Source organism: Micromys minutus (assembly GCF_963924665.1).
Source record: "Micromys minutus genome assembly, chromosome: 27".
Taxonomy (NCBI): domain Eukaryota; kingdom Metazoa; phylum Chordata; class Mammalia; order Rodentia; family Muridae; genus Micromys; species Micromys minutus.
The window spans coordinates 24,442,261-24,462,230 of NC_137962.1; the positions used below are offsets into that span (position 1 = coordinate 24,442,261).

A 19,970-nucleotide genomic window follows, 5' to 3' on the forward strand; every position below is an offset into this window, starting at 1 on the left:
AGGTGAGGGTCCAGGTGGCCTCAAAGGCTGAAAAGGCCAAAGCCGAACGTCTGAAAAGGCCTTGGCTAGCCAACCCCTTGAAGTTAGCTCAGTGAGACCCATGTCAAACAATTATATCAAGTGTCCTGTTTGCACAACATACAGGGGGTGCTGGATTGTGGACAGATCCCACAGTAGGGCCCTTGCTAACAATCGGGGAGTCACTGTGCCCTGCCACTGTTCTTGGTGTTTGAGGGAAACCACTCAAAATCTCCTATGGTTATTGTTTCTAATGTCTCAGGGATCATAGGAGATGTCTGTTCTTGACAACACTGAGTCTGAAGTCATGGGATCCTGGAGTCGAATCCCACTGGAACCTCTCACTGCCGGTGTGATCTGGGTAAGCCATTTAACCCCTTTAAGCCGCAGGCCTTCATCAGCAATCGGAAGATTACAATTTGTTAAATTTAGCTATGTAAAGTATGTACCGACTAACATACACACATCTCTCAGTGCAGAGACTGGCACATGTGAGGCATGTAACACTTACATATGAGGCATGGGGAGGGATGATATGCAAGTTTGTGGTAACATGTCATTCACAGTGCTAACAAGGGCCCTTTCTCAAACGTCCGTTTACTCTGCCATCAGTGATAACTTAAGAGACATAAACTACAGCAGCAGGTAGGACTTCTGTTAGATATGAAGATGAAGGTCCTCTATCACTACTGCGTGTGTGTGTTGCACACTCAAGTGTGCAGGAGCATGTAAAGCCCAGGGTTGATGTCATGTGTCTTCCTCAGCTTCTTTGAGGGATGGTCTGACATGGAGCCCAGAGCTCCCCAATTTGAGCCATGTTCACTAGCTGTCCAGTGAGCCCCAGGGATCCTCTTGTTTCTCTCTTCCCAGCATTGGGGTACAGGTGTTTATGGCAGTGCCTGGCTTTTTAACATGGCTCAGGTTTCCGATTCCGGTCTTCATGCTCACACAGGAAGCACATTACAACTGAGCCTCTCTCTATAATTATTAAACACAGACCAACTACTGGTCGAACCTTTCGCCCAGAGGCCTTTAGTTTCAACAGATTCTAAATCCAGAGACAGATGTATGCCTCCATGGGTGGACTCTTTCAGTGGGTGGGCTGAGCTGTCTCCATCCTGCCACCCAGGACCACCCATGCAGTACTCACGGGAGCAGTACTTCTTGTATGTTATTCCAGATTGCCTTTCCCCCCATGATGATTGTCAGCTGCGTAGTCAGTTCGAGGAGGCAGCCCCCGGGGTCACACTGGCGTGTTACAAAGAGAGCAACATTTAGATTCCAGGTGTGTTAACTTGCAAAGAAGTGTTACATTAACATCTCTATTTGTTCTCTTGGCTAAAAATATCTCAGAAATACACAGGGAAGTCACTATTCATTAGGCAGCTGGGAGAAAGCAAGGAGCAGCTTCAGCTGTCAGGAGAGTAGCACATCTCCCCCTTTCTCACCTCCTCATTTCTGTATTTGCCCAGCCAGTACACCGGGTCCCCCGGATAGCCGACGAACTTGCCCTTGAAGAATGCGATATAGAAGCAGGAGGAGTAATAGTTGACAAACTGGAACAAGAACATCTTCATGGTCAGACTGTTCTCATAATCGGTCTGGGTCCTTGGGAGTTCTGTGGTCACATCAGGAGAGACGCTGAAATCCCAGACAGCACTGAGACCCACATCAAAGACCGATACCCCAGATAACACTGACAGAAACACGATTCACACTGTTTCTATTTACCCACTTTCCATTTCTTAATATAGCCGCTGTGTTAATTCTGAGCTTACACATTGTTATGAGTTCTCTCCCCCAGATAAACACTGTATCTTCTCTGGCAAGTCGCTAATATCAAATATTAGCAAAAACTGTTTTGGTCTGAAATCTTTCAGCTATCTTTGTTGTGGTGCTAGGGATGAAACGCAGGACCTGTGCCACTGAGCGACACGGCCTCAGAAAACCAGCTCTGAACTGCCTAGTGGCGTCTGTTCTTTCATCTTCCGGAACTGTAAGATCTGGCAGAAACAGTGGGAAAGGAGTAACCGGCTTGATGTATTTGGGAAGCACAGTCTGACCTCTGACCTTCCTTCTGAGAATGACCCCAGTGCATGCAGAGTGTGGGGAGCCCCTAACTCTAGCCATGAAGCAGCTGCCTGGGATGCAAGCCACCCAGAAGCGGCGCTCATTGTTGCAGGCAGTGCTGATGAGATGAACAGAAACAGCAAGGGGGATGGCGTGATCCCACCAGTGTGGCAGTTTGTTTTCTCTGTGACAGAGGCGTGCACTTGCAGCTAGCGCTGAGACCCTGTTCTGCTCTTTCCAATAAATAGATCATTCGCTTTCAGAGGCAGAACACAGGAGCTAAAGTAACTGCACATGTCTCCAGCCCCATGTGCCTCGAGAGCTTGGACCTGACCACTACTGTCCCTTCAAATCCGAAGACGCACACGGCTCACTCCCCACACGGGCTAGAGCAATATGCTGGCACTCAGAAAGCGTCTACCAACTTTAACCCACAGGAGCGGAAACGGCCTGGTGGCTCTTCTCACCGAAGTTGGTGATCATGATGGCCACCTTCTCGTAGATCGTGTTGAGGATCATGATGATGATGAAGCTGATGATGGAGGCTGTGATGGAGGTGGCCATCTGTGGCGTCAGGTACTTCTGGATGGGGTCTGTCCCGTTGGGGTTCTTGGGGAGCGTTGTAGAAAACACGATGAACACGGACAGCCGGTAGACAATGATGCCGATCACAGAGGCAATGATGAGCAGGATCTGAAACCGAGTGGTGGGCGGAGCAGAGTGAGCGGGGGGCGGAGCTGCACCAGGGCTGCCCCGCAGCTACGGTGCCCCATGTGGACAATCTCACCTAAGGGCCACGAAAGAAAACGGGGTGGGGTGGAAAGAAACGTGGGAGCCAAAGAGGAGGCGTCCACCTGAGTGGGATAGTGTGGGTGGTCACACTGTGTGCCAGGAAGGAGAGGACATGGTATGCTACTTGTTGAGAGTTTTATGCAATTTCCCTGAAAAACTAAGAGTGCCACTAAAGAATGTCTATATTAAAAGGAGCATTATCGTCAGGTAGCACAAAGGTGGAGGGACCTTCTAGGTCAGTGGTTCTCAGCCTGTGGGTTGTGACTCCTTTGGAGGTGACGTGACCCTTTTACAGGGATTACTGTACTGGTCGGTTTTGTGTCAACTTGACACAAGCTGGAGTCATCACAGAGAAAGGAGCCTCAGCTGAGAAAATGCCTCCATGAGATCCAGCTGGAAGGCATTTTCTCAACTAGTGATCAAGGGGGGAGGGCCCAGCCCATTGTGGGTGGAGCCATCCCTGGCCCAGCCTATTGTGGGTGGTGCCATCCCTGGGCTGCTAGACCTGGGTTCTATAAGAAAGCAGGCTGAGCAAGCCAGGGGAAGCAGGCCAGTTAGTAACATCCCTCCATGGCCTCTGCATCAACTCCGCTTTCTGATCTGCTTGGGTTCCAGTCCTGACCTCCTTTGGTGATGAAGAGCAGTATGAAAGTGTCAGCTGAATAAACCCTTTCCTCCCCAACTTGCTTCTTGGTCATGACATTTGTGCAGGAGTAGAAGCCTTAAGACAATTATATAGCAGATATTCTGTATAACAGGTGTTTACAATTCATAACAGTAGCAGAATTACAGTTATGAAGTAGCAATGAAATAATTTGGGGTCACCACAATTATTTATTAATTATAATTAATTAGTTATATTTAATAATACAAAGAAGTGTATTAAAGGGTCGCAGCGTCAGGAAGGTTGGGTTGAGAACCACTGTCCTAGGTAGAAGGTGTGTTTATGATCCCGGAAGCAATGAAGGTGTCCCTTGTACAATACCGACTGGGTCAGCTGTGGTGTTAGAGGGATTTCTTCAGCTCATTCCTCCCATCTGAGAGCTGGTCACTAAGCTAAGGATCCACAGGGGGCTGGCTGGCTTTGCCTTTACCATGGGGTGGGGGATGGGTGGGAGGGTGAGGGTGTGGTACTGGGGGGGGGTACAGCAGGGTAGGACTGGAGCACTGGCCAAGGTACTGGGTAGCCAGTGTTGGCAGCAAGGCCTCTGCTTTAAGAGCTTCTCAGGGTTCGCCCACTCAGGTATCCTGAGCTGTTGGCATTCCCAAGAGCCCTGTTCTGGGGAATCTGCTGGTTCCCACTTCCTCAGATCACTGGGGCGCCCGCTACAGATCCTGCCTATGGTATGATTTTACTTTCTCGGTAAACAGGTTTGCTTTCTCTGGTCATGTTGAAGACCCTTCTCTCACTTGGTAAGCAGCTTTTAGGTCATCAGTTCTCAACCTATGAAATATATGACCCCTGTGGAGGTCATCGGATATTTACATTACAGTTCATAACAGTACCGTAATTACCGTTGTGAAGTAGCAACGGAATAATGTCATGGTCGGAGGGGTCACCACAACACAAGGAACTGTATTAAAGGGCCCCAGTATTGGGAAGTTTGAGAGCCATTGATTTAGACCCTGTCAGAGAGGCCGTTTTCAGCTGTTTTCCCCTATGATTTTCTCCCCCTTGGATATACTTTAGAGCCATGGACCCTGTCTGATTGCCAGGGTGGGGGTGGGGAGAACTACAGAGAACAAGAACCCCAGAATCAAGCAAGGCACGCCCTATGTCAACATGCGCAGAGCGACACCTGGGGAAGAGGAGCTACAGACTCCTACATGTGAACCCCAGCTCTGCTGCTGGCTGCGGAACCCTGTACAGGTTAATCCCCGGGCTCTGCTTACTCCATACAGTGAGCAGAATACTTCTCCTAGGCCTCAGAATAGCACTCGGTAGTGTTAGCGGGGACCATGGCAACCAAAGGGTTAAAAAGACATTTTGCTTTACTTGCTGTGCAATCTGCATATAGAGAAGGCATTGTATTTCCCTGTATGATCCCTCATTATCTCCTTTTCTCTTTCACAGTTAGGTCTCATGAAATGAAAGGGAGCGTGTATGTGTGTGTGTGTGTGTGTGTGTGTGTTTGTGTGTTTGCTCACACACACATGTGTAAATTAGCTAAGGCTGAGAAAAACTGTATTAGGCTGACTGAGTAAGTCACTGCATTTTTTCCAAACAGGCCATTTAAATCTTTCTAATAATCCCCCTCCCCATTACTCTTCTAATTATCATCCTTGGAGTGCCACCGCCAACCTCAACACTCTTGCACTTGTGGATTTTCTAGTTAGTCTGAACCGTAGGCAGGGTTAGAAGGCTGAAAGAGTAGAGATTTGTTGTAGGTCAAGCCGACAGGAGGGAAAAGCGTGTGAGTCAGACACAGGCCTCAGCAGCTCTGCTTCCCACCTGCCCTGCCCTTGGCTTGGATAACAGATTCTGGTACCTTCCAGGGTTGTTACTAACCTTTGAGGCCTCCACAAGTGGTTTGTGGGGTTTGCTTGGTCTTCTTGGAGCAGGGCACACTTGCCCCTCGGGTTTATCTTTTTCTGATTCTAACATATTTCAGATCAAGCTATGGTGCATGCTCACTGTAGAGTGCTCCACAGTGGACCGACATAGATCCCGCCCCCCTGGAGGAGAGAAGCTGGCCTTCCCTCTGTGGAGTCAGCCTCTCCTAACCCCTCAAGCCTACTGGGCACCCACTGGGTATCATTTAAGTTATAGTCACCAGCTGCCAAAATTAGACCCCAGACCTGGAGCTGACTTTTAGGAACTGATAAACCCAACTTCTCCTATTTCACTATCACATATGCTGAAGGGAAATTGGCTTTATCACCTTTAATCTTAAAATTAGACATTTTAATTATAAAAATGAATATCAAGATTACAGGTAAGATAACTGAGAATAAAAGTGAAGTTATTTCAGAACTATGCCTGATTTTCACATTAAAAGCCATGCTTTGTATCATCCGTCCCTTGAACTTATCACAAACCTCAAGAATTTCTCACGTAATGGATATTTCATGAGCAAATCTGTGTAAGGACACGCAGCCCTCCACTGTCTGGCTGAGTCTGAAGTAGGTCATTTTAGGCTGTGGTGTTCAAGTGTGTATAGGTCAATGTGTGTGTACGAGTGTTATAAAATGCAATAATAAAATGTCTGTGAAAACATTCTTGCCTCTCCATTACATCAGTCCTTTTCATGACAAGATCTTGCTATGTGGCTCGAGATGACTTTGAACTAACTATCCTGTCTTGGCTGTGAAAACTGACATGACCAATCAGTAGACTTGGAGATGGTTCTTGATGAACAGTTTCTAAAAGCTAAACTATCACACACCACTCTTTCTGAGTCACCTGCTTTCTAGGGAAGATGGAAAAACAAAATCTCCTGCTCTGTTAGGAGAGGCTGACATGGCGCCCCCAAGAGGCAGAAGGTAGAATCTCACAATGAGCACGGATTTCATTCTCCCATGCTTAGGGTGTTTTCCCATATGGGCCACTGTGTTTTTCTTGGTTGGTGCATACGTGTGCTGTCTGTCACCTGCTACTGAGCTCCTGCAGCTGTGGGGACTCCGTCCTACGGTATCAGTCCTAGAGTTGCGTTCCATGTGTTTATATTTCTTCGGGTATTTTGTTTAAACTCCATGTGTCAAAATCTTACTTTTCTCTGAAAAGTCTCTCGCTGCTAGTGGAGTTTAGAAAGTTGCTTTTAGATCCAGAAAGTACCTTCACTCATTTTTATTTCTAGTTCGTGGCTTACGGTTTTAGAAGTATTTTGGCATGTGTTCAGCATGTGATCCAAAGTACAACCATGACCTTTCTTTCCCCAGCAGCTAGTAAGTATTTCTACTGTTCATCAACAAACCCAGGGCCTTACAACTCTTCATTCTTGGTACCTTATATCCCTGCCTCAGAGCCTGGACCTGGCTGCCATGTCACATCCTTTAATCTCTTTATTCTGAAGACAAACAAAGCTGTCATTGTTGTGCAACTAAGGTTTTTGTTTGTTTTGTTTGTTTTTGAGATAGGGCTTCTCTTCCTATAGTCCTAGCTGTCCTGGAACTCACTCTGTAGACCAGGCTAGACTTGAACTCACAGAGCTCTACCTGTCTCTGCCTCCTGAGTGCTGGGATTAAAGGTGTGTGCCACCACTGCCCAGGTAATACGTTTTTATTAATAACAAATAGGACTGCTTTGTGATGCCTGATGGTTTTAGCAATTTTTCTTTGACATATCTTTTTTGTTATGGAGAGCCCTAAAATTAAAAATTTTAGTTGTTGCTGTTGCAATTTCCTAAGAGTTCTTATTGCCTCATACTTGAGTTCTTCTGTAATCGCTAGAAACCCCTGCCCGGCTGACAGGAAGGGAGCGGAAGGAACAGAAGAGCCACAGGGGACAAAGGAGAAGGTACCCTGACCTGGCAATACTCCACATGAGAGCCAGGGGGCGCTCTGGAGCCACCTCTCTATAAGACCAAGTAGCAACCACACCTATGAGACCACATAGGCACCATACCTGGCTTGCACTTTGTTCAACATTTTAAAGGAGATACTAAAAACCTTGTCACGTAATAAAAAAAATTAAATACTCGAAACATAGCTTGCAACACAGTTTCTTACCCAGAAAAGGACAGCGCTGGCACACAGGGTGATCCGGATGCACTTCCCACAGGTGGTGAACGGGATACGTTCCTCCTCCTGAAGAAAGAAATGGCTGGTCACGTGGGCAACACTGCTGATGTCTCCAGATGTGCCGACAGAGCTTAAGACTTAAAAACAAACGAACCCTATTTTGCCAGCATCCTGTTCTCACTCTGCTTGGTTAGTTAATAACCTCAGACACGCAGGCCGAGTTCAGTGTTGATTTGCTTTGGTGTTGCATACTGAACCCAGGACTGTGACGACTGAGATGCATCTACGCATGCCGACATAGCTTCCCTAAACACCTATGCCATTCCCACTCTCTAAAATATACACACTCTACTGTTACTGCAAGAGACGGGCCACAGAGGTCTCCTGCACTCACTGTCCTAAGCAGTGTCCAGACACAGCTGGGTACTCAGCGCCTCAGTGCTACCATATTGGGCTCAGGCACCTGTACTGTTCAAGCCCCAGGATGGCCTAGTGGATTGTGTTGTGAACCCCTGCAGGGAGAGCACTGCACTGCAGGGCTATGCTGAGCACCTGCAGGGAGCACTGCATTGCATCACCATGCTGAGCACCTGCAAGGAGCACTGCACTGCAGGACTATGCTGAGCACCTGCAGGGAGCACTGCACTGCAGCACCATGCTGAGCACCTGCAGAGAGCACTGCACTGCAGGGCTATGCTGAGCACCTGCAGGGAGCACTGCACTGCAGCACCATGCTGAGCACCTGCAGGGAGCACTACACTGCATTACTATGAGCACCTGCAGGGAGCACTGAATTGCATCACCATGCTGAGCACCTGCAAGGAGCACTGCACTGCAGGACTATGCTGAGCACCTGCAGGGAGCACTACACTGCATTACTATGAGCACCTGCAGGGAGCACTACACTGCAGCACCATGCTGAGCACCTGCAGGAGAACACTGCACTGACGCACCATGCTGAGCACCTGCAGAGAGCACTGCACTGCAGCACTATGCTGAGCACCTGCAGGGAGTACTGCATCACCATGCTGAGCACCTGCAGGGAGCACTGCACTGCATCGCCATGCTGAGCACCTGCAGGGAGCACTGCACTGCAGCACCATGCTGAGCACCTGCAGAAAGCACTGCACTGCAGCACCATGCTGAACACCTGCAGGGAGCACTGCACTGCAGCACCATGCTGAGCACCTGCAGAGAGCACTACACTGCATTACTATGAGCACCTGCAGGGAGCACTGCACTGCAGCACCTTGCTGAGCACCTCTAGGGAGCACTGCACTGCAGCACCATGCTGAGCACCTACAGGGAGCACTGCACTGCAGCACCATGCTGAGCACCTGCAGGGAGCACTGCACTGCAGCACCATGCTGAGCACCTGCAGGGAGCATTGCACTGCAGCACCATGATGAGCACCTGCAGGGAGCACTGCACTGCAGGACTATGAGCACCTGCAGGGAGCACTGCACTGCAGCACCATGCTGAGCACCTACAGGGAGCACTGCACTGCAGCACCATGCTGAGCACCTGCAGGGAGCACTGCACTGCAGCACCATGCAGAGCACCTGCAGGGCATGTGCAGTACACTGCAGTAGAACAGACACATACCTGAGTGATCTCGTTGATTACCACGTGATTGCACTGGGCCTCATACTCGGGTCGGGCCTGTTCCTCTTGCTGTAGCTCAACAGTGTCCCATTCATACTCGAGCTCTGCCTGGCGCCGCTTCCAAAACTCCAAAAACAACGTAACTGACAGGAGAGAAGAGGACAGTGTGGCTTTAAGATTGGTGTCAGACTCCAGGCTGGGAAATATCACTCCTCTTTGTGGGGAGTGCAATCTATTTATAGGTGACACTAACATTTAAAAGGCAGGAAGTGCTTTTTTCTTTCAATGAAAATGTTGGCAATTTACAAACACTATGGAACATGATGTTCTGAGGCAGGCAACAGGGATGGTCAGAAGGCACGTGTGTATGTCACACACAGAGCTTGCAACCCACACTGTGCCAACTGAACACACAGGTAATCCCCTAATCAAGAGCAGTCCATAGTTCAGCCTTTCCTTACATCCTCTCCCTCCCTCTAGGGCTGGGGTACAAAGAGCACTCTAGTGCCCTCTTAACAAGCTAAAGTAATATTTTTACATGGAAAACCAATCTCTTTCTCAATTTTGTACAAACATGAAGCAATTAGGCACCTTTGTTTTTTTTTCATAATCTGCAACTCAAAAAAGCTAAAAATGTCAAATGTTAATTGAAGATACGGCTCCCAGGTCAGTTTCCTGGGCTCTTTTTAATTAGTGCACTGTCTCTAACCCTTCTTACATAAAAATCCTCACATTGGCCTCGGTTCCTGTTCACAATTACAATTCAAGCGTCCACTACACGCTGAGAACAAGAAAGACAAAAAGAGAGTCGGAGATGCACCAGGATGTGAGGTACCACAGAGCAAGCGAGAGCAGACTGTTCTGGACACAGCCAACAAACCAGTGGGTCCCAACCTGGGAGGTGGGCTGCACCCCCACAGGGGTCGCATACTGGATATCCGAAACATCAGATATTTACATTACGATTCATAACAGTAGAAGAATTATGGTTAAGAAGTAGCAACAATATAATTTTATGGTATAAGGAACTATATACATAGAAGGGTTGCAGAGAATCAAGGTTGAGAAGACTATAATACACTTAGACAGACTTCCAGAGGAGGGGGCCATGCCAGGACTTGGAATGACTGACATGATCAGGTAAGGGAGGAAGGAGGCAGGTGAAAAGTTTGTCTTCCTGTGGAGCTGCCCATGTCAAGGAGGCCAGGACAGCAGGTGCTTCCCAGCCAGGCTCTGCCTGCAGGGTTAAGATGAAGAAGACGGACCAGCCAAGTGACAGATTTGCAGGAGGGTGACTTACAAAGAATATCATAGACCTTGAAAGGAGCCAGGAGTTTAGCAAAGGTCAGGAGGGGCACTGGAGGTGGTCTGTGTGAACAGAGGCGAGACCTATCTGTAAACACTAATAAGGATACATGTGTGAAGGATGTTGAAGCACACAGGCTGGATGCAAGGTGTAATGAAGGGGCTGGAAGATGTCAAGAACGTTTGACAGAGCACTTGATTCTAGTGTAGGAGCACATCAGAGGGAAGACATTGGGTCTGTGTGTGCATTGAATGAGACTGATCTCCCAGGTTCATATATTCGAATACTTGTTTCCTACTTGGTGGAACTGTTTGGGAAGGATGAAGAGGTGTGGCCTTATTAGAGGTGTGTCTCTGGAGCAGGCTTTGGTGTTTCAAAAGCCAATGACATTCCCAGTAAGCTGCTTTTCTCTCTCTCTTTCTCTCTCTGCTTCCTATTTGCATATCATGATGTTAGTTCACAGCTGCTCCTCCAGCCAACATGTCCACTGCTTGCTGTCGAGATGCTTTGCTGCTATCAACTTTAACCCTCTGAAACAGTGAGTGCAAGTAAACATTTTTCTAAGTTGCCTTGGTCATGACGTTTTAACCACAACAATAGAAAGTAATTAATACAGTCAGTGATAATAGATGCCAATGAGCAGGTGTCTAGTCTAGAGGACTGGGAAGAGCCAGGCAAATCAGGAGTCCTCAGTGTTGACTGGGAGTGGGGGGATGGCTAAATGAGGTGTCTACAATGCCAGGTCTCACCTGAGCTGCACATAAGAGGCAATAAAAGGGGGGAGGGGCGTTAAAACAGTCCTGAGCACAGGTGTTTGTTGTCATTTTTTTCTTGTCCTCCAATCAGCAGTCAGGGTTGAGAGTTGGTCCTGCAGGGCAGAGTGAGAAGCCTGAAGCTTGGAGGAAGGGCCGGGGCATAGAAGACAGAGGTGAAGACTAGGGAAAGGCTCGAGCACCCAGCTCCCAGTCTTGCTTGTGTTGACTGATTCACCAACAAGTTAGTTAGTGGTAGAAATGGCCTGGGGGTTAGGATCAGCTCCCCCACTGAGGGAAGAATCCTGGCTCCACTGAGAAAACATTCAGGCCTTCAGTGTCTTTGAACTTGCCTAACAGGAAATGAGGTAACTACTTGTGACTGGATAAATGCCTCCAGGACACTAGGCTGTTGTGTAGAGCAAGCTGTGACAACCCACAGGAGCTATGCTAGCCTCAGGTGACAGACACTTCCTGAGATCCCTGCCAGAGAGTATGACGGTCAACCCTCTCAGGCTGACCATGGAACTGAAGACCCTCAGTACACATCCACACAGCCCATCAAACAGAAGGCCTACTTGAACTTACCCAAGTACTCTGCCAAGTATGCCCCATGCCAGAAGTTGACTCCACTCAGTCTGCTAAGTCTGAGGTCATTCTAGTAAAGTGTGCTCTCTCACAAACAGAGCTTCATTTCTCCTGTCAGCCCTCCTTCTCTCCAACACATGCAGCACACATGCAAGCCTGATCTACATTTGCTTCGGGGTTTATGGTCTGCCATGCCTACAATGTCGCTGTCATGGGGGCAGGAATGTTTTGTTCACAGATACACAACTGCAACGTAACAAATACACTCATTGAATACATTGAAGGAAATGTGTCAGAAACTGGGTGCCCTCCAACCTCGGCTTGAGGAACCAATCATCTTTGCGCTCCCAGCTAACACCGGCCCACTCTCTCTACGTCAATCTACCTCGGCCAAGGCTTTGAATTTTTGGTGTTTTTATTTTTCTTCCCAATCTATTAATTTTTATTCTCATTTAGTTAATTATTTTCTGTCTACTGATTTGGAGCTTCTCTATTTGTTTTCCCAAGGCCTCAAGGTATCTTAAATAACTTATTTGCAGCCTCTTTTATATTTTAATGTATGTACTTTTAACTATAAAGGTCCTGACAACCGTTTTCTTTGTATTGAAGATGTTTTGGTAGATTGTGTTTTAATTTTCATTTGACTCTAGGAACTTTTTTTGAGTTTCCGGATTTCCTCAATGACCCATTCATTCATCAATTGAAAGTGTGCTATTTGATTTTCAGGTTTTTAATTTATTTTGATTATTTTTAAAACCATGCACATAGGTGCCTGTGGAGGCCTGAGGTGCTGGGTCCTCTGGACCTGGAGTTACAAGTAGCTTTGGTGGCCTAAGCCTAGTGATGGGAACTCCATCTAGATTCTCCGTGAGCGCAATAACTGCCGAGCCATTGCTCCAGCCCAATTTTTCTCAGATTTGTGGAGACTTGCTTTGTGTCCTGCAATAGGATCTGTTTTGGACAAAGTTCCACAGATGCTAAAAGAATGTATTTATTTGCCCATTCCTACTTTTCTGAACCCTAAACAAATCATCAACACACGAAACTATAATTATGTCAACAAAATCACACATTTCTGCCTCTTCCTAAAAACCTTGCTGCTAATTCCTTAATGCACATTTTTGTTGTGGTGGTTTTGTTTTTTGAGACAGGGTCTCTCTATGTAGATCAGGTGGGCCTGAACCTCACAGAAATCCACCTGCCTCTGCCTCCCAAGTGTTGGGATTAAAGGTATGAGCCACCATGAGTCACTTACACTGTATCTGTCCCTGACTGAAGCCCGAGACAAGCCAAGCTTTTTGCAGAGCTTTTTTTTTTTTTTTTTTTTTTTTTTTTGTCACTTTATGTGTGGCCATGGGCCACTTGCTATTTTTCTCACTTTTAAAATCATGACACCACACACCCACAAACATGAGGAGGTTGGGATGTGTCCGGAATCCTTGTTTTAATCACAGCTTGTGTTTAGGATTCCGTGAGTTCCCCAGATCTCCCAGGTTGGTGCAGCCTAAATGGGGGCTGTTTCTAGGTAAGTATGTGATTCCTCCTATATAGGATTATAGGATTATAAAAGCTTTCCCACCCTCAATGTTTGCCGTCTCTAGAGAGCTGAGAATTAGTCAGTGCCAGACACAGTGTGCAGGAGGAGATGCCACAGGACTGGCAGCAGTTTCAGCGGAGACTTCAGAGCCTCCCGCAGCCTCGACTCTGCAGTTTCAGACTTTCTGTAATGAGGTTCACAGCGGTTATCCTCAGCAGGCAGAAGTAATGAGGAAACTGGCGTAAAGCACTTAGAGAGTTCATCAGACACACATCCTTAAAGATGTATGTATGGTACACTACAAGCAACGCAGAGATGCTTTCTGCATCCTACAGTCGGACAGGATCGACAGGCAGCCTGATGCTTGACAATTCTACAACCAAGGCGCAGTTAACAATCAGAGACAGGAAACTTAGGACATTTGAACTGTGTCCCTCCTGCATTGAAATTAGTATATTTCCCCTTTATTTAAAATGTCTTCTGTTTGAGTTGCAGAGACCACAAGTTGTGGCTCGCACACATTAAGCGTGCTGACTTCCACACATAACTCCTGGGCCACTACTGGAGGAAGATGTACTTACAACAGAAGAGGGCAACACAGGATCCAAATCCACGAATCTGACCCAAAGCCTCAAGTGTCCCACTGAGCTGCACCCCCTGCCTGCTCTATGCTTCTGTGCCAAGTATCTCCCAGTGTGTGGTTTCCAGTAAGACATGCTAAGTGTCTGAATGACAGGCCCTCTTACTAAGTAAGTGCGGCCACCTTAGATTTCACTGTCTCCGAACAGGGTCCATGGGCCAGCCCCACCCTGTAGAAGTTAGGTCTGGTTCTTCCTCCCAATCCCATGATCCCAGAGATTAAGACTCAGACTCAAAATATATTTACAAATACCTTGGCCATACAGCTAGGCTCTACTCTGACCAGATCATAACTAAAATAACCTAATTAATTTTAACCTGCATCCTGCCACGTGGCTGGTCACCTGTGCTCAGGTACCCTGTCTCTGTCTTGTCACGTCTTCCCAGGCTGATCTTCTGCCTGCTCTGTCCCAGAATCCTTTCTGCCTCCCAGATGTCCCGCCTTCTTATTATTGACAAGTGCCACATTCATACAGTTGTAAGATATTCTCTCTATACCACTCAGCACATGGGTACTCCTTCAGGGTACAACACACCATTCAGTGGCTCTTCATAGATAGGTACAGCCACCACCCACCCTGCAGAGACGGAGGATCCCCCGCTCTGGTGTGTGCACACACTAATGACTTGCCTTTCAGGTTGAGAGGCACAGTTCTGTTTCTTCCCTACACCTTCCTGTAACCTGACACTGCCAACCATCTTTTTCTATTTATTACAGAGAATTGGCCATTAGCACCTCTGTGAAATACACTTAGGAACTTACCAATCCTGTAGAAGTGTAAAACGAAGCAAGCTCAGGGATGTTCCCCTGCTCCTCTCCACTGCCCCTGCCCCAGGCTGAATCCCAACTGCAGAGATTATCGTAGTATAAGAATATGCACTCCTGGGCTGGAGAGATGGCTCAGTGGTTAGAGCACTGACTGCTCTTCCAGAGGTCCTGAGTTCAAATCCCAGCAACCACATGGTAGCTCACAACCATCTGTAATGGGATCTGATGCCCTCTTCTCCTGTGTCTGAGGACAGCTACAGTGTACTTATTAATTTATAATAAATAAATAAATCTTAAAAAAATACACATTCCTGATCTACAAACATAGAATCCATGCTGAGTGCTGACTTACACTAACACTGTGATTTTGGAATACTGGGGATTAAAGATTGTGTCTTCAAGGGGGGAGGGAGAGGCAGGAAAAAGAGGAGGACGAAAGAGACCATGACTTCAAGCTCTGAAATGCTTCTGGTTCTGAGCATTTGGGACAACGGACACCGAAACAGCGAGGGCTTCAGGGGACTCATGCCCCTAGTCGTCTCCTCCACTCCATCCCTTCATGACTCAGGCTTGGATGCTTGACTTGACACAGATGCCAGGGTATTAGCAAACAGTGCAATCTTAGGCCCAATGTCACGTCACACTTGTGGGTGCACTCCACCTGGCAGGGCACAGTACTGGCAGGACTTTTCTATAGGGTAGCCGATTGTTTTCTGATTGGATTTGGGGGGGTCTGCCTCACAGGACAGAAGTCAGGCCTGGTATTATAAACTGAGCCAAGGGCCCATGGCTGAGGAAGTCACAGGGACCTTCTGCTGTGACATCACTAAATGCTCATTTAAATTTAAACCCATAGTTCTAGGATGCTTTCAAAGGAGCTTCCCCTTGTGCTTAGAATAAGTAACCAAGAATGCTCAGCTCTAAATGGGACATCTCTCATCACACCCCTGCCAAGATTCAGGTAACATTGCACAATAGGGGGAAGGGGGAGAAGGAAGGAGGGGCGAGGAGAAAGGAGGGGGAGGAGGAATTTAACGGCCAGAGGACAGGGAAGAATGCCATGAAATATTGTCCTCCGGACAAGGCATAGTTGCTGTACTCACAGACTCATAGCAGCCATGGTTGCCTGCAGGAGACCTGCCCAAAAGAAGCCAGCCCAAATTACAACACAGACTAGGGGTGAGCTCACAAAACCCACCTCCCATGGAGGAGCTGTTGGCATTCAGTAGCTGCTTGGGGAAGGAGAATCATTGGAAGGGTGGCTAGAGGCAGGCGTCCATGCACCAGAGCTGGCCAACTGCCCATGTACACCCAGGCAGTACCAACTGGGCTTAGTGAGTGATTTCAGAAAAGAACATGAAGGTGAGAGGAAGATGTATTAGGGAGGGTGGGGGGGAGCTTGAGAACGGAAGCAGGGGTGAATATGGCCATATTTAATTGCATGGAATTTTCAAAGAATAAATGTCAATAATAATTTTTAATGTCAAACACACTGAAGTTTGTGGTCCCTTGCTTCCTTTTGTATCTCCGAAGCCCCATAAATAAAGAATCCGAGGCTAGACCATTTGAGGGTGAGACCCTTTGGAACCCCACAGACCAAGCCAGGCTTCTTGCTGCTAGATCACCTCTTTACAGAGAAGCCAGTGGCTCACCAGAGATCAGGCCATATGTGATTCGGAACTGAGAAAAGGGGACAAAAAAAGAATGAAATCATGTGTGTTGTTGAAGCCATAGCTTTCTTTTTGAGGTAAGTTTTCATCCAGTAAGATCTAATGACAACCACAAATGAAGCTCTGGAGGAGCAGAGGCCCAGCCAGGACATGGCCCTAAAAGTAGATGAATTTAATAGCTTACACAAAATTGTACCAACACCATCAAAACTGAGAGAAAACTGGAAGCAACTTACCCCACACTCCCATAAATACGGCGAAGATCAGGGTTCCAAAACTGTCAAAGATGCACAATTTCTGGAAAACAGAGCAATGGTGCATAAATAAATCAATTGGTCACCTATCAGAATGCAAGTGAAGACGTTAACTCTTGGTGAGCTCTGCAGCCTGCAGTGTTTGCCGAAGCCTGGCGCTGGCTTAACGATCCCCGCACGTAGGACATACTCACGGATGGAATTTCTCACATTTTAAAAGCAAACAGCTTTCGCCGCCTGAGCCCTGAGTACATTTGGTAGTGGAATCTTCCCACACCGCGATGAAGGACCAAGCACAGCTGCTAAGACTGCAGGCCGTTAAAGCCTGTTTTTATGAGCTGTCAGAGAGAGCGGAAGGACGCAGCCAACAGCTCTAAGGATGCAGTGCCCTATAAGTAACTTTACGGTTCGCCTCTAATCATTGTCTTAGTTCCCTCAGAGGATAAATTCCAGAAATTCCTCTTTCCTTATTAAAAATAAAATAAAGCACAAAGGCGAGTTCGGTGGTTCGCCTCCAGGAGCCTTCTGCTTCCGACGGGCCGAGGACTTTGCATCTGTAAGCCACCACAGTCTGGGCACTGTCTTGGCTCTGGGGCAGGAAGTTCCATCCTTTTTAATCTTAGTTAAGTGTAGCAATCGGTTAGGCTGACAGTGTGCCACAATCGTCATAACTAGTAGTGAGACAGGTTTTTCAAACACAGATGTGCCCAGTGCCACCAGTCAGTGAGGACCTCCGTATGGCAGGCAGGGCATGTCTGCTGTAGCTCCTGCCCTTGCCAGTTCCTAGCTGTGTGAGCTTAATAGACTATTTAGTTTCTCAGGGCCTCAGTGTCTCAACCTGTAAAATGGGAGAATGATTCTGCCTACATCATGGGCCCTGTGCATCAAAGGTGATGTTATCAGTACAAGAACACCGAACAAACAGTATTTATCCTCAAAATATCTCAGTGGGTAAAGATGCTTTGCTGCACAAGCCTGTGGTGTGGAACCCCGAAAAAGGATGGAAAGAGAAACAACTCCACAAAATTCTTTTCTCACTTGAGCACTTGCTTGTGTACACACACACACACACACACACAATTAAAGTATAAAAATCAGTACTCTGGGGCTGGAGAGATGGCTCAGCGGTTAAGAGCACTGGTTACTCTTCCAGAGGTCCTGAAATCCCAGTAACCACATGGTGGCTCACAACCATCTGTAATGGGATCTGATGCCCCGAACAGCAACAGTCTACTCAAATAAACAGTTTAAAACAGTAGAAGAAATCAGTAGCCTAGCACTACTCTTAAATGACAGACTTTGATGGATTAGGTCAGAAGGCTCCAGGATCACACGATGATTTCTCCTCTCCCACAGCAGGACAAGATGCGCATGGGAGACCAGTACTCTGTCATGACGGGCCAGGCTGTTTTCCTACCTCTCAAGAAAAAGCACCCATGATGCAGGTGGAATCACTCTCACTTTACAGTTAGAATGCTGAGAAACGAGGTGCTCAAGGTGCCTGTCAAAGGTCACAGCTTCCCTCCTGTCTCAAGGCTCCACCCAAGTTTCTAGATCTTAGAGCTCGCCCCACCGGCCAGTGTCACCTGTGTCTTGTGAGGATGTTTTGAGGCAAGCAATACAAAATATAAAACCCTCCCTCTAAATGAACAGATGTCGTCTAAAGATGAGCAGGGGCTGTTGGGATTCTGTAAACCCCACCCCTCAGTTACCTAGCAACAGCCAGGTATGCTCCAGGCACTATAAAACTATAAAGGGACCTGCTTGTCCTCCTTTCTCTCTTGGCCTCTTACTGTCTCTCTTCCCCCCCCCCCTCTCTCTCTGCCTCTACTACCCTCTTAACTCCCCTCCCTATGTTCTGAATAAACTCTATTCTGTACTATACCATTGTGTGGCTGGTCCCTCAGGGGGAAGGAATTCCCAACATGGGTCCCCCAGACTCTCTTCATCTTTTTCCTAACATTGGTGCTGAAGCAGGGAGACATCATCTTTTCTTTTTTATATACACATCAGGAGGGCCTTTGAAAATCCAAGTATATAGTGTGTACACACTTGGAAGGGTAGAAGACAAAAAATGTACAAACTGCAGGTTTTGTAAGTACAAATCTACAAGCACAGATTTTAGGGTTTTCCCCACTTGAATCAAGGCAAACACTGGCAATGTTTTACGGGATGTCGGGACATCAGGATGTTGGTTGGAGGCTACAGCTTAATGGTAGGGCAAGCCCCAACCCCAAGCAAACAAAAACTCAAAGTAAGCTGATTTCAGATTCACTGAGTTGCTCAGGAAGGTCAAACCCACCACATCCTTACTTCCCCAGAGACTTCTGAGAAGTGATCACTCACAATTTACTATTTGTAAATGCAGAATAGATGAGTGTACCATACACTACCTCCCAGTAAACCTCCGGGGGGAGGTTTGCTTTTAAGAAAGTCCTTTTGAAAGTCCTCAGGGGGAGAATAATTGGTGTGCTCTGCTAAAGTGACTGTCTTATGCAGACATCTGGAATACTGAGAATTACCTTAGAAGATTCACAGGTGATATTCAGCCTCCAGAAGGGACACAGCCTGTCACACTGGGGACACATCAGGATCTGGCCGCCGATGTCAGGATCACAGACCTCTTTGCTACAGAGAAAAGAAACAAAACAACACGGAAACGTTAGCAAAAGGCTTTCATGTTCTATCAGCATAATAAAATCCAAGCCCGCCTGTGACAAGCAACAAAACCGAAGCCTGTGACACAGAATGGCAGGAGATATTCCTTATTCTGACGAAGGCTTGCCACATAAAAACTATAAAAGCACACAGAAGAGTCAATGATCTGTATCCTTTCTTTGAAAAAATTTATTTTACATATTTCAAACCTTTTTTTAAGCCTTTATGTTCATTCATCTATGTGGGTATTTTGCTAGCATGTATGTCTGTGCATCCTGGGTACAGAAGCCAGGGCACTGGATCCTCCTGGGCTGGAGGTATAAAATGGTTATGAGCCAACACGTGGGGGCTGGAGATGGAATCCAGGTCCTCAGGAAGAGCAGTCAGTGCTCTTAGCCACTCAGGTATCTCTCCAGCCCCTGATATTTTAAGATAATATCTTTTTTTAAAAAATGTATTTATTTTATGTATATGAGTACACTGTCGCTGTCTTCAGACACACCAGAAGAGGACATTTGTTCTCATTACAGATGGTTGTGAGCCACCATGTGGTTGCTGGGAATTGAACTCAGGACCTCTGGTAGAGTAGTCAGTGCTCTTAACCTCTGAAAATAATGTCTTTTACTAACTCT

General features: G+C 47.1%; 1 protein-coding gene across 2 annotated transcripts in view; it reads right to left on the bottom strand.

Annotated features, from left to right (window-relative positions):
- The window catches only part of ANO6 (anoctamin 6), a 157,155-nt gene that overhangs the window by 22,189 nt on the left and 114,996 nt on the right, over positions 1 to 19,970 (bottom strand). For both annotated transcript variants that reach the window (XM_080939765.1, XM_080939766.1), the window contains 7 exons: positions 19,203 to 19,308; positions 16,663 to 16,723; positions 9,166 to 9,308; positions 7,549 to 7,626; positions 2,556 to 2,781; positions 1,467 to 1,636; positions 1,169 to 1,266 (listed from right to left, as the gene is read on the bottom strand). In XM_080939765.1, the coding sequence (XP_080795891.1) occupies positions 1,169 to 1,266; positions 1,467 to 1,636; positions 2,556 to 2,781; positions 7,549 to 7,626; positions 9,166 to 9,308; positions 16,663 to 16,723; positions 19,203 to 19,308 (882 nt within the window). The remainder of the gene's footprint in view (positions 1 to 1,168; positions 1,267 to 1,466; positions 1,637 to 2,555; positions 2,782 to 7,548; positions 7,627 to 9,165; positions 9,309 to 16,662; positions 16,724 to 19,202; positions 19,309 to 19,970) is intronic.